The sequence below is a fragment of the Eufriesea mexicana genome, unplaced genomic scaffold, assembly GCF_001483705.2.
Source record: "Eufriesea mexicana isolate 0111107269 unplaced genomic scaffold, ASM148370v2 scaffold415, whole genome shotgun sequence".
Lineage (NCBI taxonomy): Eukaryota > Metazoa > Arthropoda > Insecta > Hymenoptera > Apidae > Eufriesea > Eufriesea mexicana.
Genome location: NW_016908639.1, coordinates 89,521 through 107,977, shown reverse-complemented (window position 1 = coordinate 107,977; position 18,457 = coordinate 89,521). Strand labels below are relative to the sequence as shown.

Below are 18,457 nucleotides of genomic sequence, written 5' to 3'. Positions count from 1 at the left end.
CGATAAGGAAGCATAATTTACATGAAATTATGAAACGGTTTATTAAAGTTTTTTTCAATACACAGATGTTTGTGCTTATAAGAAATGAGTATCACGAAATGCTATTAAAAGAGTCCGTTTAACATTGTTTTTAACGAAGTATTTATGGCGCTGGCATTACTTTCAAACGTTCAAATGCTGCTTTTTCTAACGCTTCTCTATGATCGGGATGAGCAATTTGAATCAGTTCATATGATCGCTGTTGAAGATTTTTACCAAATAAACTAGCAATTCCATGTTCTGTAACAACGTATCGAACAACTGCTCTGTTTGTAACAACACCAGCACCTTAAAATGAACGATAAATATAAAGATCTCAAATAGAACAAAGATAAAATGGTAGAAAGATATTAATTATATACCTAATTTTAGAACGGGTTGAATTTTACTCTCACCCTTCGTAGTAACAGATCGTAATGCAATAATAGGTTTTCCTTGTCGATCATCACTAAGTGCTGCACCCATAATAAAATCTAGCTGACCTCCGAATCCAGAATACATTTTAGTACCGATACTGTCAGAACAAATTTGACCCGTAATATCAACTTCTACACACGAATTAATGGCCGTCATGTTTGGTTGTTTGGCTATTATTTTTGGATTATTTACATAGTCCACTACCAACATTTCTGAAAAATTCACCAAGTAGTAAGTTTATTTAAGTTCAATTACAGGGAAAAGTTCGAAAAAATATACCTACCTATAAAAGGATTATTGTGCATGAAATCGTACAACTTCTGTGAACCAACGCAGAATGAACCGACGATTCTACCTTTGTGCATTGTTTTACAATTGTTTGTCACACATCCCTTCTCCACTAACTCTACTACACCGTCGCTAAACATCTCACTATGGATTCCAAGATTTTTGTGATTCCCCAGAAGCGATAGCACCGCATCTGGTATGCTTCCGATACCCATTTGTAACGTAGCTCCGTTCTCTACTAAATTCTCGGCTATATATTTACCAATTTGTTGTTCTTCTTTCGACGGAGGTTTTATAGGATGTACTGGAAGTGGCTCATGATGTTCTACAGCAAAATCTAAATGGCTAACATGAATCACAGCATCGCCAAATGTTCTTGGCATATGTTTGTTCACTAATGCTATAAGCAACAACAAAGAAGAATTAATCAAAGGACAATTCTAACGTATCAAGTGAATTTGAGAATTGTCGAAAATTTACCTACGATGTATTTGGAATGGCTCACGGCAGATCGTACACAATCTACACTAGTACCGAGTGAACAATATCCTCTTTCATCTGGAGGACTAACGTGAATAAGGGAAATGTCAGGCTCCAGATAGCCTTCATTAAACACTCGTGGGATCTCATGTAAGAAAATTGGAATGCAATCGGCAGTTCCTGCCTGAACAGCTGATCTTACATTGCCTCCAATGAAGAAACTAATGGATTTGAAATGTTCTGCATACAAAGTGTCATAATGTATAATCAAATTCTACTATTCATTAACGTTCATTAAAAATAAATTTTAATATTATATTTAAAAAATTTAGCTAGGCTAAAAATTGAATATTTTAGTTATCAAAAACAGTCAAAAATGAAACAAAGGAAGAATTACTTTAGCTGTGAACTACAATCTTTAACAAAGTAACTGGTCAAGCTTACTGCGCTAGTTTGAGTAATACGAGCAAAATACAAGATTACATACTTGCATTTTCTGGTTTAGCGAACGGTGCGGAACCCTCGAGATGCATATGATACAACTGTACATTTCTCACGTCGCTTCGGACACCATAATCGGTCATTGCTCTTAATAATTCAGTAGGTGTTGCCGCTGCACCCTGAACGAATACGACTTGATCTAAAAAATAATAAAATAATAGTAATTAGGAATAACTGAGAATAATAATACTGATAATAGACGAAAATAGTAGACATTTAAAATTCAGTTGCTATCAATAATGTATAATGTATGTATGAATATAACTATTTGTGTTACATATTACGAATTTTAATTTTTTAAATTTCGCCATTATAATTTTTTAAAAAGTATAATTTTTAAATATTTGTTATTCATTGTAAAACATTTTTTTACTGAATACTTATATTTTGTATGGATATTATTTATATACATATATATTTTTTTAATAACTTTGATCTTATTATTAGTGTTCTATTTTGGCAAGGTGTAGTAATTAATTTGAATCATTCTAAATTATATATATAAGGTACACTTTTCAATTTTCTGTGTAATATGTTTCTCCATTGATAAGATCAAAATTCATCATCGCTATAACTTACGTAAATATAAGATCATTTAAGCTTATTTGGTTACATAACGACTTTTAACTATAAATAGAACAGAAGTTATTCACCTTAAAAATAATGACATTAATAAGTATATTATAATCTTTATAATAAAATATTTTATCTCTCGGGATTTATATATCGATTTATTTATAATTTATATATCGAAGATTTAAGAATAGAATGTGTATGTTAATACGCTTGATCGAATACAAGAATCGTTGTATGCGATCACGTTGCATATTTGTTGTTTATATCTATATATATACTTGACATATTTACGTGATATGCTATATTTGATAATCCCTATATTTGATATCCCAACTTAGGAAAACAAACGTCTTAATAATCAAAGTTTCGACATATCAATATTTAAATTCGATCGATCAATTATTTGTCAAATTATTGAAAACTTTTGATTGCTGATTAATATGTAGTACTAATATATGTATACTTGACTTTTACAACTAGCTGCAATGTCGATGAAACAATGGAATAAAGGTTCTGGTATACATGGCTTACACGGAAGCCTTGTACAATAAATATTATCTTTCTAAATTGAGATCATATAATTTGGACACAAAGAACTACCTAAAGTGGAATAAATACCCAAATTATATTTAAAATTAAACGCATTATTATATACACGTAATTTCCGTATTTTGTAAATCTTGTAAATAATTGTAAAAATTACATCGTGGAGAAATCTGTCATCCAAAAAGATTTTCCTACGAATAAACTATGTGAAAATAAATAAAAGCAATTGATTAGAGATAATGTGTTATTTGAATTTTAGGTTTATAATTAAGCAATAATTTATAAGGTATAATTTCACGAAATAAATGGATGCAAAAATTAACAGGTCGACATGACGATATACATGAACTGTTAATCAGTTAAATAGAAAAGATATTATTGCTATTAACAATTTTACGAAAAAATTGAAATTAAAGATTAAACAAAGCTTTTTTTCTTTACGTTGTTTCAGAAACAAACATAAATTAAAAAAAATGCATTCTCTTTTATAACACAAGCATACAATTGTGTCAAAAGAGACACTGACACCTGAATTTATTTTTGCAATACAAGGTTAGTTTTTAAAAAATAACACTTGCGTTAGAATGACCTTAAAATATAAATTAAGAGGATTATAGTTTAAACGAAACAATGAAATAAAGTATCTAAACTATTATTAACATACTTAATATACTATAAAAAAAATAATTACCCGAATCTAACTCTGCTTTTTCGATAGCTTCATCGGCACTTTTGAGCCAACACGGTTCTTTGCCTAATATTGGCATAGAAGGTTCATTCACGTACGTAAAATAGGTCTTTTTCAATGTTTGGAAACAGCAAAGACGAGATGTAGTCATCATTTTAAGAGTTTTAGATAGGTTGATCATTCGTTTAACAGTCGCCATGATTCAGATATAATATTTTTCTGTCAGTGGAGTATGAGTACACAGTGTCGATTGGAACGACGATAAAAATAATTTTGTAGGTAAATTATAAAATATATACAAAATTCAAAATTTAAAAAAATGATAAAAAATTAAAAATATTAGTTGAAATTAAATTTCTTATATGCACATATATCCTCCAACCAGCCGCCACCGTGTCTCACTGCACACTCGTGCCTTCTCGGCGCGAAATTGTCAGTATCAGGTCCGTAACTAAAGGCAGCATTATAAAAATTGGTGTGAGTAGAAATAGAAAAATTTTTCAATCTTTCATTTTTCAAAACAATTAAATTAAACATTATATATTTTATCGAAATAATGTATTATAAAATTTGAAAATATGAATATTATTTGCGGTAATTTTTAATGCTTTATTTTTGAAAAAATTTTCATTTGTAAAATTGGATTTTATAATGAGAAAAATACCGTGAAAAATAATTAAAAATAATATAATAATATAAGGTTTTAAATATTATAACTACTGTTAAAACCGCTTGAATATATTATTAAAACTGCTTAATATATATATTTGAATAAACCGCTTTGACAAGAAGAAAATAGTAATTCAAATAATATATATGCATATGATAAAATGTTAGAATATCTTTTTATAAATAATTTTTCATATTTTTTTATAACACATTTATACTGCAACATATAACTTAATAAAAAAATTTTTTAATAATAAATATGCAATGAATTAGTTAGTATAAGCCACGTGATCGCACGTGCCTTGCTTCTATCTTTGTCAGATACTTGTTGTTCATTGTATCTATCAGTGTGTCAAAATAAAGTTTATTTAATTGGAAATTTTATTAATGTAAGACTACTACTTAATAAAAAATTTGTGTTTCATTCACATTAATATATGTAAGTGATCTTAGTTGTCTATTGTAAAACATATTATAACATTTTTATTCATTTAAATTAGATATTTGAAGTTCTCCCCACTCTCAATACTTAGTCTTCGTCTTCTTTCATCGAAGCAGTAATAGCAGTACCTTCTGCTGTTTGGTGGACGTAACAGATCAAGGAAATCGTTCGACAAAATGTATCCGAAAACTATTGGGGAACATCAAGCAACTAAAGAACATATTTTAGCGGTTTCAAGAGATTTTATTTCACAGCCACGGCTTAGTAAGTACTTACATTTATTTTATTAAAATTGAGTAACAGAATACTTGAAAAGTGCAAGTGCTCGACATAAACTGGGCGTAGCAGCGGATCGATTTGTCACTAGTCAGCTGATCTAAAATGTATTTGATTTTTAATTGTTTGCAATAAACGGGAAAAGATAATTCTAATGTATATAAATACTTTGAATGAACACATATTTAGATTTAATACATTAATTACGAATCAAAAATAGTTTTTAGTGCGAGCTTAGATATCTATCATGTGACTATACATACAAGTACTGTATAATAATTTAACAGAGTTCTTTATAATACACGCTTATTTATATTATGTTCTAAAATTTTCCTTATACATGAAATGTTTATCATATATAAATGATGTTGAATATTTAAAAAATTGATATTTTTTTATGTTTATAGCATATAAGACTGTCTCAGGTGTAAATGGACCATTGGTAATATTAGATGAAGTTAAATTTCCAAAGTTTGCAGAAATTGTTCAATTGAAACTTGCTGATGGATCCATGAGATCTGGTCAGGTACTTGAGGTATCTGGTTCTAAAGCTGTTGTTCAGGTGTTTGAGGGTACTTCTGGCATTGATGCAAAAAATACTCATTGTGAATTTACTGGTGATACTCTTCGGACCCCTGTGTCTGAAGATATGTTAGGCCGTGTATTTAATGGATCTGGAAAACCAATTGATAAAGGTCCTCCTATTCTTGCGGAAGATTTTTTGGATATTGAAGGTCAACCAATCAATCCATGGTCACGTATATATCCTAAAGAAATGATTCAAACTGGTATTTCAGCTATTGATGTTATGAATTCTATTGCTCGTGGACAAAAAATTCCAATTTTTTCTGCTGCTGGTTTACCACACAATGAGGTACTTAGGCTGAGATAATCTATTATACTGATTTACCTTTTTCATTACCTATATTTACTAAAATTGGTTTAATTACATAGATTGCTGCACAAATTTGTCGCCAAGCTGGTCTTGTAAAGTTACCTGAAAAGTCAATTTCTGACTCTCATGAAGACAACTTTGCTATTGTATTTGCTGCTATGGGTGTGAATATGGAGACTGCCCGTTTCTTCAAACAAGATTTTGAGGAAAATGGTTCTATGGAAAATGTCTGTCTCTTCTTGAATTTGGCTAATGATCCAACTATTGAACGAATTATTACCCCACGTCTTGCTTTAACTGCAGCTGAATTTTTGGCGTATCAATGCGAAAAACATGTTTTGGTTATACTTACTGATATGTCTTCTTATGCCGAAGCTCTCCGTGAAGTATCAGCTGCTCGTGAAGAAGTACCAGGACGTCGAGGTTTTCCTGGTTATATGTACACCGATTTAGCAACTATATATGAACGAGCTGGTCGAGTAGAAGGTCGTAATGGTTCCATAACTCAGATTCCAATTCTAACTATGCCAAATGATGATATTACTCATCCTATTCCTGACTTAACTGGGTATATTACTGAGGGACAAATTTATGTTGATCGTCAACTTCATAATAGGCAAATTTATCCACCTGTTAATGTACTTCCCTCATTGTCTCGTCTTATGAAGTCTGCTATTGGTGAAGGTTGGACAAGGAAAGATCATTCTGATGTATCTAATCAATTGGTAAGTTTTATGTTTTATTTTAATTATGGTATTTAGGAAATTAAAGTATTGATAATTTGATAATTTTATTTTAGTATGCCTGTTATGCTATTGGAAAGGATGTACAAGCTATGAAAGCTGTTGTTGGTGAAGAAGCTTTAACACCAGATGATTTGCTATATTTAGAATTTCTTTCCAAATTTGAGAAGAACTTTATTTCTCAAGGAAATTATGAAAATCGTACAGTATTTGAATCATTGGATATTGGTTGGCAATTGTTACGTATCTTTCCAAAAGAGATGCTTAAACGAATTCCTACTAACATTCTCGCCGAATTTTATCCGAGAGATTCACGTCATTAATTTTTCTTAATACTTATAATTAAATTTCTTGTATTTTTTAAATACTATAGAAAAAATTGTAAATGAGAAAAAGGGAAGGTCTGACCCAGTTTAAGTAACTACATTGAAAAGAATTAAGTGTTTATAGAATTCCGAAAGTGCATTATATTAATAAAATTGCAATATTTCTGTTAATTAAATCTAAAATAAAATTAAAATAAATGTTTAAATAAATAAAATGGTTAGACAATAATAAGTGTACTGTTACAGAACTCATATTCAAAGGGTCAAGACCTTGTATGATTTAACGTTGATTATATATCGTTAAAATACGATTTTAACAGTAATGTTTTGTGCGTATAATCACTTAAGACAAGTGATTGTGTAAAGTGTAATATATTATTCAGTATTAATATAGAAAAAGAAATATGATTGTATAACTTTATACTTTTTGATCCTACATTCCAATATAAAATTTTCATCTGTGAAAATGTATTCTTTTTCTTATTTGAAAGAAACAAATACTAAATATTATTATTTGATGTTGATCAAAATATTTAATATTTTATGGAAAAAATTATTGAGTCCATATTTTACAGATATCTTTGTTGTTTTAATATTGTATAAAATAGTATACCTGTTTTAAACGAATACATAAAACATAGTATATATGAAAGTACACAGATTTGTCTATGTTACTAATGTAATTATACTGAATGCAAATGAATGATAATAAAATACATGTATATACACAAAAAAGAAGTTTTGATGTTAAGTACAAAACACAAATGTCCATGTTCAATTTTTTTTCTTTTTTATTTTACAAGGGAATAGAATGAGTCAAGAAAACATGGTTGTAGTAACATCTTATAAACTATATATGTTCATTCTGTGCAAAACATCATGTTACATAATTTCAAAATCGGTGTAATGTTTTTTAGATAAATTAAAAATATTTTATAATTAATAGTCAGGTTTTAACTGTTAACTGATAAACTGCTAGTTGGACACGAAGTTCTATGCAAGCATCTTTTTCTTCTATGATACTGCGAATTAATGTAGTAATTTTTTTCTAAACAAGAATAGATACAATTAGTAAACATTAATTTCAAATTAATAAATCATATTATAAATCTATTACAAGTACCTCGAGTAATTGATTTTCTTTGATTAGTTGAATCATAGCTGTCATCTCTGCTTCATTTGGCGAATGTACTCTTTCCTTTGGTATTTTCTTTTCCTGACCACGTTCTGATAATATTTCCATTAATCGTTTAATTTCGTTCTTTTCTTGATTTATTCGCGATTTGAGTAATGCTTGCATATTTAGTAACTCTTCATAAATTAAACTTTCTCTCAATTTGTCAATAGCATTTTCGGGTTCGGATTCCACTGCTAAAACTAAAGTAATACAATTATAAACTAATATACATTATAAACTAATTTTAAGCAACAAGTGTACCATTTTCATTTGCTTTTGATGAAGTATTTTCTTGTTTGTTAAATTGTGATATAAGTGTAGATGTTTCAGCAGAATCAACAATATCTTTGTCAAGTGTATGAACATTTCGTTCACTTTGAATAATATTTGTACTTGTTAGTTCTTTATTGTCGTCTGAAACATATACTTTGTTATTTTTTTTCATTGTCAATGTAGATATCGATTGTACTTCCGATTTTATATGTTCTGCATTATCCTCTTCTGTTTTTATTTTTTGTACATTTGATTCCATTATAGTTTCATCATTTGATTTTATTTCTTCATCTAAACTTTTTTGTGCAGCACCTTCCATTTTTTGAACCGTTTTATATTTTCTCTAAGAAAAATATGCACAAATTTATACATCTACCAATAATTCTTATATGTTTTCAAATTAAAAATCTTTAATCTAATAAAATCGGACCTTTAATTGCGTTATCATACGTTGTACTTCCCATAATTGTTCCTCGCGTGATTTTGTAACGAAACCTGCGTTCATTTGCATGTGTATCTGTGACAGTAACGATTCTTGTTTTGATAATTCAGCTGCAATACTTTCTACAGAGTCTGGAAGATTAACGCTACCAGATGAAAGTGGTGGTACATATTTTGTCAATTGTAAATTTGGGAAAAGGGCTTTGCAATGAAATAACAAAGCTAATAACAATCTATGACTCATTTGTAATACAGGACTCAATGTCATTGAGATGGTTTGAGCATTCATTTTAGTTGTTTTTTCCTGTTAAATACAGTTTTATATAAGATAGATCTACTTATATAGATATTATGATTTAATTTTCCTTCTTTTTTTTCAACTTACTCGTGCTGTAACATGATCTAAATGCAATATAACCCATGCAAGAAGAATTTTATTACACTTAGGAAGTTGCTGAGTTAAGTGTACTAATTGTGCTTCTCTTTGAGCAACATCTTTCGTAGATGCTGCTTGTTCAAACCTAGATATCATTTCACTACTTTCTAAAACAGGCTCTGGTAGCTCTCTGCATTATTAAAACTTCAATTTTCTATAACTTTCTATTTTAAGACATTTGTTTACACTTAATTACATTAATACAAACCTAAGAAACAATATCAATAAACTTGTAGCTACTGTAGGTTCAAATTCAGGTAAATTCACAGGTTCCCTATGGTTATATAACTTTTTTAAATACTGAACTTTTGATTTCACTCCTGGAACTTTATACAAACCCTCCACACTCATTCCATGTTCTTCTATAAAGTCAATGCAGTCTCTTACAACTAAAGGTAGTTCAACACCATCATGACAACGACTTCTTTCCACCGCTAAATGAAGGCTGACACCAAATACTGGTTGCTCTTCTAAATACATGATCACAAATTTAGTTTAATATACTGTAAACTAATATGTACAAAATATATATATATATCTTACCCCCAATATCCAATCCATCTTCCCCAATGTGTTTTCCTTTTTTACGGTCCTTTAATTTTAGCTTTGCTTTATCTTTCTCTTTCTCTTTACGTTTTTCTTTCTCTATTTCTTTTTCATCTTTGTCCTTTTTCTTTTTGTCTTTTTCCTTTTCACCATCTTTTTCTTTGCCCTCTTTTTCTCTAGATTTTTCACGTTTTTCTTTTTTTGATGGAAATTTGAAAGCTTTGGTTTTTTTTGACTTTGAAGGACTTCTGTGAGTTAAATTATATGCTAATTCAAGTAATAAAGTAGTTGTATATAATATATGATAGGCATATTTACATTATATATCATAAAATACAATGTTCCATTTATTCATTTTTTTTATCTTATGATTAATTCATTACTTCATTGGATATATAGGATTAATACTTTCATAAAAAGTATACATTTATCAGAAAAATAAGAATTAAAATAATTAACATCAGATTATAAATATTGCTGATAAATTAATTTTCTATTTCAGGATGATTGTTTTTAAAATACTATCTAGGTAAATATACTAAACAGTCTAATCAATATAACTAATTTTAGATTAATACGATGCTTAATTAATGTTAGGTCCAATAATATATGGAAATTAAAACTACTTGATAATACTTATTCATGTATTCATATCCTTCATTATAAACAATATTATTTAAACATGAAATAATAATCTAATAAATATAATTTGTTTTAATAGTCAAATAGTTAAAGGAACTTATAATAATAAAATTAAAATAAATAGATTTATGATTTGTAAAAAATATTATGAAAAAACATTACTTTGTTTCCTGATCTTCGTCAGGAGAACTTTCACCCTCTAAGGTGGCATATCCTCTATCTTTTCGATCTTTCTTTTCTTTCCGTTTACCGCCAAGGAGTTCTTTTTTAGAATGTTTTTCATGTCCACCTTCATCACTAACTAAAAATATATATATACACACACACATATATATATATATTTATGTATATGTAACAAGTAATTATTTGAAATATAAATGTAATTTAAACACTTAATTAAAGCATCTCATTAATTAGAAAAATAGTTTACAATTTCATTTGGAAACCATATGACAGATGCATAACCTCTTCATCAAAATAGTCGTCATGCAAAAAAGATTAGGTAACACAAGTGATAATACGTACAGTCACTTTCATTACTCTTTTTGGCTGATTCTGAAGCATATAATCCAGGAAATTCTTTTTCTACATCTGGACTCTCGAAATCCATTCTCTACAGTTTAGAATGCGCTAATAGAGTTAAAAATCTTGGCCTCAAACTATCGATTATTTCGTTCGAGTTCTTCCTTTCGATTGTCGAAAACAACTCGACCTTCAGATCGATTATTTAAATACGAAATTTTACGTAACATGGAGCATATATTTTTTAATTCATTTCGCGTACTTCCGAAGGTAACCACGGTTTAAAAACATGACCATCGGCTTCTTTACTAGCCATGTATGTAAAATATGCTTGTTTAAATGATATTGACGGGAATTTTCCGTGTTCCATTGAATTCCACATCGATCGCCCATATAAAACGCGTTCCTTGCGAAGTTGGCTATAGCATATATTCTTTTTCATTGTTATCTATAAATGAATAAAATATAATTTGATATAATACATTTAACATCTTTTTGTATTTATTGTATTGAATAACCTCTTTTTTTATTTTTTGCGCATTATCGAAAGTTAATTCTTTCTGCTGTAGTTCCATCATTTTTAACGGTGGAGGTTTAATTTTAGATTTAGCAGCTACCGTATCTATCATGTTCCACATATTAACACTTTTGCGTATTGAATTATCTAAAAATATTACGTTGCAAATGTTAATTTATACACAGAATACAATGAAAATATTTGACTTACATTTATCTGTATTACTAAGAGCTATTCCTTCTCTGTACATCAACCAATATCGCAGTTGTGGCATTAAAAAACATTTCGGTAGTTTTGCAAACAGATATCCTTCTGTTGCCATTTTTTTTAATTCGATCTAACCATTAAGAATTTTAAAAATTACGATATTTATTGCAAACAAATAGGAAGTAGAAGGAAGAAAAATTTTACCTTTAATACAGCCATTAAATAACTTTTAGAATTATCAAAACTCTTTTTATTTTCTTTATTCGAAATATCAATATTTTCTATATCTAATTCAATGGAATTATTTTGCAATTGTGTATCGTTTTTAATTTCTTTATATGCACGTTTCTCATGAGTACTTATTGTCTCAACAAGTGAATCAACTCTTTCACTTTTAATGTCCTTATTTCCTTTCTGCAAATTTCTTACTTTACTTTCGAAAGCTTTTTGCACTGTCATATTTGTATCATTTTTTTCTTTATTTGAATTTCTTATTTTGTTGGAGTGTTTTTGCCGTATTACGTTTTCAACTTCAATTTTATTCCGAGGATAATCAATATTTGATTTAACATATTGTTTAATATATTTCGGAGAATTTGTTAATTTGTTTTTAGCTTCAACAGGTTTTTTTAAATGCAATGCGATATTATAATTATCAAATATTTCATTATTTTCTTTTATATTTTCATCGTTTTCCACCTCCGAACTTTCACTACATTTTTCTTTGCAACTATGATCATTATGTGTGTGATATATTGGTTGTGGAGCATAAATTTGTCGAAATGCTTCTTTTACTGCTTCTTGTCTACGTTTTTTCTTAGCAAGTAAAATTTCTTCAGGTTTTAGCAATGGTCCGGGAGGAATTTTCATAGGCGACCAATGTCTATGTAAACAAACACATGGTATTTTGTGTTCACTTGGTTCAGGTGTCTGAATAGGTGTAACCATATAAACACCACCTACTACTTGTTTAGGTGGTAAATGAGAATAGTTTTCGGCAACACCAGTTATGCAATATTTAATATCGTCTACATATTCATCCTCTTTTGGAATTCTTTTTACTCCTGATATCATTAATTTTGTATTTGGTATCAATAGTTTCGAAATGTTTGTAATATTTACATATGGCTGTTTTTTCAAAGATTTTAATCGTTTTTGTCGTTCCTTCCATTTTACTTTTTCCTCCCTATGCTCAAGTATTTTTCTTTCATATTTACATTCGCAGACTGGTTGTTTTGTTTTGAGTTTTTGGTATGGTATAGCACAACCCATTTTGTTAAATTTAGCACACTTTAACCAACAAGGCATATTGTCTCTGCAGCGCACGAAATAATCAATCAAACCTACATCTTTAAGCGCGAGGTCCCAACGTTCCCGCTGCGGCTTTGCATTTATTAATTTTTCTCTAGTTTTATAAAGTTCTTTCATTAATTGAGCTTTTTCATTATTTTTGTCTGTTGCTTGAATACCATATGTATCTATGTAGTCATTACAATCGCAAGATTCCTTATTTCCTGGAACTTTTGATACCTTAACTCTACTGTATTGTTCGAGAAATTGAAGGTCTTGATTTTTACGTTCAGTAAGACACATATCATATGGAGATTCATAAAGATCATATTCAGGTACATATTCATCGCTCCTACGAAGACTCGGTGGTGGAGTATAATAAATAGCACCGTCTATAACTTGCATTTTTTTATCTTCATCTTTTTTCTTCCTTAATAACTTCTTTTCTCCATCAACTTTCTTTCCACCTATAAGTCCTGCAATATTATATAACAATATTTTTTTCTTTGCTCTATTTTTTAGGCAAATACATGGTTTTCCTCCTGATTTCACTGCTACTGTTTCTGGTGGATAGTCTGGTTCATGGAGGTATACTAAAGTTTTCTTTGTTGATAATTGTTGTTCTGACTTTGTTTTCCAACCACAAGGACCTTTACTTGGTAATTGAACACCTATATCTTCTTCATCTTGTGTAGTATCAGCTGCAAATTCAATATCTTCATATTCTCGTTGACATTTTGTTGGAGGATTATCAGAGATGTCTACTGGTTTAACATCATAAGGATAAATTTTAGAAGATTTCATCATATTTTTTAATTCGTGTACCTTATTTTTATAGATTGTTTCAGGATCAACATCTTGATCAATATGTACATCTTTTTTCTTATCCCGCCTTACCGATTTTTTTCTTATCTTTGACTGTTTACTTATTTTTTTCTTTTTTACGTCTGCTAATAAAGTTGTTTTATGACTTAATTTCTTTGTACTTTTTCTATTCTTATCCTGTTTATGAACATCATAATTTGTTAAATTACGTATTTGTTCCAATTGTTTTTCGAATCGCTCATGAATTGTAAAAGGTATTTCTTTAGTTGTACTGGATTTCTTAGGCTTTGATTTATCGCTTTGTTTTTTCAAATATTTAAAAGACAAAGGTTCTTTATCCAACTTTTGATCGCGTTTAGTTCTCGTGGATTTTATTAAATTTTGATCTTTTATTTTATCCTCTGTAATATCACTTTTTACTACTTGATCATGTAGCTTTTTTGTTTCTGTGTTTCGGATTATCTTTTTATCAGTTGATTCTATTTTATCAATTTCTTCTCTATTTTTAAATTTTTCTTGAATACGTTTTTTCGAAATGTTTTCAGACGTATCTCGTATAGGAATTGGAGGTACCTTTTTTAACTCTCTTACTTCGGAAATATATTCTTGTAACGCAGATTTTTTAGTTTTGTTTATCAATGTTTTAGATTGTATAGGTGTTGCTGGTGGTTTTGGAGAACTTAGCTTTAATAATTTTTTAAAATCAGTTTCAGATTCTTTTACTGATGGTGCTGTACGAAATATATTCCATGGGTCATCATAGCCATGATAGGTGGGATCAGGAATAAATTTATCAATTTTTTTTACAACTACCTTTTCTCTAGTTGCTATAGATTCTGGACTCATATGACATTTTTTATCGCGTTTCTTTTCTTTTTCCTTTACTTTAACAGGAGATACCTGTATTTTCTCTTCTTCTTCTATATCTTCTTCTTCTTCCTCATCAGGTTCTTCTTCTCCTGGAATTTCTTCTTCTATTAATATCTGTGGTGGTTTTGGTGGTATTCGTGCTCCAAAAGGACCTTCACAGACAGCTTGTCCAGGTTTTGTTCCACATGGTGGACCCTGAATAATAAAATAATGTCACTATACACTATAATGCTACTATAGTTTATATATTTGTAATTAAATTAATTTATAAATATAAAACATACTCTCAATATTTCTTTTCGTAATTTTTCCTGCTCTTCTAATTCTTCTGGTGTTAAAGTATGCAAAACATTCCAAGGTCCTCCACAAATACTCATACCATGTTCATCACCACATGGTTGAAAATCTGCAATACTATACATTTTCTTTTCTTTTGAAGTAATTTCACATTTTTGTTCTTTTTTTTCTTCTCTTTCAGCTTTCTTTTTTAATTTAATTATTTCATTCATAAATGGACTTCTTCTGCATGATTTATCACCTGGATATGTTTTACAGGAATATGCAGGAGATTCTTGGGGTCTAAATCTTTTTCCAAAACATAAACCATCTTCTTTTGTCCATGGTATATTATCATGACTTATTGCTTGAATCAAGCCTTTACTAAATATTTGTTGAATTGTACATACACATGGTGGAACATTTCTAGGTGGTCTTGGAGGTGAAGGTTCTATAATTCGTGCTGGTACATGTATTACATCTTTCTTAGAGCCAGAAATAAAATACTGAGTTTCACCTGTTTCATTTGTAACACCATTTATTATTACATTTGTGGTAAGAATATCTTCTGAGGCTATAACTTCTAATAAATTTATGGTCGATTCTAGTGGTGTGGGTGCAGGTGAATGCATTGCCATTGAGCCTACAATATATTTGTTTTTATTATCATCCTCAATTATAGTATCTATTACAAAATAAGGTGCTTTTGTTTCCTTTGCTTTTATATATGACTTCCTAGTTTGTCTACAGGAACAACAACTGTCGCATGTAGGTTTTGGAAATACTAATTTTGTTACAGCCTCTATACTTTTTATCATTTTGTTTGCTTCGCGTTCTACTTTTCGAAATTCTTCATCCACATTTTGTAACCATTCTTGCCAATGACGAGACAGATTCTTTCTACCATTTGGATAAATCATTTTAGGTCCATCTCCAAGTTTCAATACAGCAAAGAATTTCTCATTGCTGTTAGTAGGTGTTACATTCGCAATACCAGTCATTTCATATGTTACAGGACAAGTTGGTGGTTCATCTGAAGCACCAGATATTATGTAATGTGCATGTTTTTCATCAAGCCAAGACTTTTTATTTGGTTGAGGCGATTGTAAAACTCCACATATTTTATATTCTACTGGTCCTGGTTTTTCACTAATTCCATTGATTGTAAAATCAAATAATCTATTTTCTCCATATAATGGTGGGATATCAAGACCAGTAGATTTTTCTTTATGATATTGTACACTATGCTTCACTACATTATTTATTATGTTATCATGCTTAAATTCCTCATTTTTATTATTTTGTATATAATGTTCATTTTCATTAAAATTACTTACATTTTGATATAATTCAATAGAATTTATTAAATTATTAGTAGAATTATTAACTTCTACTTTGATTGGTATGTTATTTGTTTGCTTTGTATTACTAACAGTATTTCTTCCTTGCTTTTTTTTAGTAAAAATGTTATGCATTTGATTAATTTGAAGAGAAGGATTCCTTTTAACATGAAGCAATTGATTATATTGAGGAATATTTTGTATTTTACTATGTTTATTCTCTTCAGTATAAGCACTGATTTTTGCACTTTTATAATTACTTAAAATGCATTCTTTAGGTGGTAATATTACATTTGGCAGTGGCATTAATTGATGTTGTTCTTGCCAATGCTGTAACTGATTATAAAAAGTTGCCCAGTCTGGTCGTATAAAGAGTTCTTCTTCATATGGTGATTCCATTTTTTGTCTTATTGGTAATATTGGCAGTGTGGCTATATAAATAATATATGATAAAATGAATTGATAATAATATATAATAAGATATTAGAATAATAATACATAAATAATTTATTTAATAAAAATACATTACGTTTCGGACGTAATTTTGGTATTACTACAGGAGGTAATCGTTTATGTAGCTCTGTAACAGTTTCTGGTAAAGTCAAGAATGCAATAGCTGATAAAATTATTCTTTCGTTGCAATCATAAAATTTTTCTGGAATTTAAGAACAAAGTATAAAATAAAGATATAATAAATAAGAATTAAAAATTTAAAAATTACATACTATATCTTTCTTCTTCAAAATAATTTCCAGTTAGTATCTTGTAAATTTCTCTTAAAAATTCTATTACATTACAATTACAAGTTTCCTGTAATTTTCTAATAATATTTGGTGAAAGTTTGAAAAATGTAGATATAATTCCAATTGATATAAGTGTTCTTTGAGTACGTCCTGTTACCATCTCTTCACAATCTTTATGCATTATACATTGCAACATCTTTAAATCCCTTATCTATTAATTTAGAAGTATTTTATATTTTAATCAAGATTTAATGTTATACTTGATAAATAAGAATTAACATTATACTTGGTTAATAGAAAAATCCTGATACCATAGAGGATATCTACTTGTTTTCTTTTTCATCATAAGTTGTGCTAGAAATCATTAGTTTTCAAGTTTTATTGTACCAATAAGATTATAAAAATCTTAACTAAATTAAAATGTGTGATTACTTTTCTGTTTTCCAATTTCAGTATGTTTATCCATTTCTTCACTGTATATTTTGTTTTTTTGTTCCCATAGTATATCTTTTGCAGCAGCAATTTCTTCTTCTAAGTAACATCTTAATGGTCCTTGAAGAAGGAATGTTACCTTTTCATCACGTAAATCCTCGAAATTGGAATCATCATGGATATCTTCAGAATTATGTGTGTCTTCATTATTAAATGAATTACGATGTAATTTATATAGTTTTTTTATTTTATGTAGTTTTCTTAAATTTTTTAAATTTTGTTTATTTTTCTTATAATTTTTATGCTTGTGATCTCCTGTATCAAACAGCTTGTTTTTGAGACTTTTTTTTTTTAAATCATAACTTACATGATCAATAAATTCTGTTTGAAATTTCAAAATTGGACTTTCATTCATTGCATGTGTAGAAGTTAATGAATGTTTGTAAAATGACCTTAGTCTGTCATATTTTGTTAATGGATCAACATTATCAATTGAACAACAAAAGCCGTAAGGTTTTAAGATTTTTTTCTTGTTTTGCTGTTTCCTATTGAGTAAAAAATTAATTCTGTTATTTAAATTTTTACCAAAAATATTTCATATATACCTCTTATACTGTAATTTAAATTGTATATTAGATATTTTTGATCTTAGGGTATCTTTAGACATTCTAGCCAAATGAAGCAAAGAATAACAGTAATTGAAAAATATTTTACAGTTCCATTTAAGTTATGTTACTATTATACTTGTAAATTTATAAGGTATGTAGTAGATGTTTAAATACTATTGATTGAGGTTTGTTGTTTAATTTAGAATGAATATATCTACAGTTGTAAATTATATATAGTATATATAGTTCAAATTATGTTATAATTATTATAAATTTATATGTAAAATCTTTTTATTTATTGCATCTATGAAACATTATAATAAATTTTGACTAGCTATTATTTAAACTAAATAAACAATATACAAAAATTATTGAAGTTATATTTAGTTAATAATGTTACAGAAAGTACAAAAAATAAGAATACAA

The 18,457-nt window shown here is 28.6% G+C and overlaps 4 protein-coding genes across 4 annotated transcripts; 1 reads left to right on the top strand and 3 right to left on the bottom strand.

Annotated features, from left to right (window-relative positions):
* Positions 1 to 76: 76 nt before the first annotated feature.
* LOC108545645 (4-hydroxybutyrate coenzyme A transferase) lies at positions 77 to 3,931 on the bottom strand. Its single transcript, XM_017897364.1, has 6 exons — positions 3,539 to 3,931; positions 1,712 to 1,864; positions 1,225 to 1,464; positions 740 to 1,144; positions 402 to 668; positions 77 to 327 (listed from the first exon to the last, which is right to left on the bottom strand). The coding sequence occupies exons 1-6, from the start codon at positions 3,732 to 3,734 to the stop codon at positions 143 to 145; spliced, it is 1,446 nt and encodes a 481-aa protein (XP_017752853.1). The 5' UTR covers positions 3,735 to 3,931; the 3' UTR covers positions 77 to 142.
* Positions 3,932 to 4,549: 618 nt separating this feature from the next.
* On the top strand, positions 4,550 to 6,966 carry Vha55 (V-type proton ATPase subunit Vha55). Its single transcript, XM_017897300.1, has 5 exons — positions 4,550 to 4,643; positions 4,705 to 4,910; positions 5,330 to 5,796; positions 5,877 to 6,542; positions 6,617 to 6,966. Exons 2-5 carry the CDS (start codon positions 4,823 to 4,825, stop codon positions 6,881 to 6,883), a joined length of 1,488 nt encoding a protein of 495 aa, XP_017752789.1. The 5' UTR covers positions 4,550 to 4,643; positions 4,705 to 4,822; the 3' UTR covers positions 6,884 to 6,966.
* Positions 6,967 to 7,721: 755 nt separating this feature from the next.
* On the bottom strand, positions 7,722 to 11,119 carry Rlip (Ral interacting protein). The gene is made up of 9 exons (XM_017897369.1): positions 10,927 to 11,119; positions 10,564 to 10,702; positions 9,757 to 10,007; positions 9,422 to 9,683; positions 9,163 to 9,343; positions 8,767 to 9,081; positions 8,325 to 8,679; positions 8,010 to 8,263; positions 7,722 to 7,934 (listed from the first exon to the last, which is right to left on the bottom strand). Exons 1-9 carry the CDS (start codon positions 11,009 to 11,011, stop codon positions 7,833 to 7,835), a joined length of 1,944 nt encoding a protein of 647 aa, XP_017752858.1. The 5' UTR covers positions 11,012 to 11,119; the 3' UTR covers positions 7,722 to 7,832.
* An 18-nt stretch (positions 11,120 to 11,137) lies between these two features.
* Positions 11,138 to 18,090, bottom strand: LOC108545649 (uncharacterized). The gene is made up of 10 exons (XM_017897370.1): positions 18,029 to 18,090; positions 17,424 to 17,968; positions 17,278 to 17,345; positions 16,974 to 17,202; positions 16,778 to 16,903; positions 14,917 to 16,679; positions 11,852 to 14,827; positions 11,651 to 11,777; positions 11,442 to 11,587; positions 11,138 to 11,371 (listed from the first exon to the last, which is right to left on the bottom strand). The coding sequence occupies exons 1-10, from the start codon at positions 18,088 to 18,090 to the stop codon at positions 11,168 to 11,170; spliced, it is 6,246 nt and encodes a 2,081-aa protein (XP_017752859.1). The 3' UTR covers positions 11,138 to 11,167.
* Positions 18,091 to 18,457: the final 367 nt, after the last annotated feature.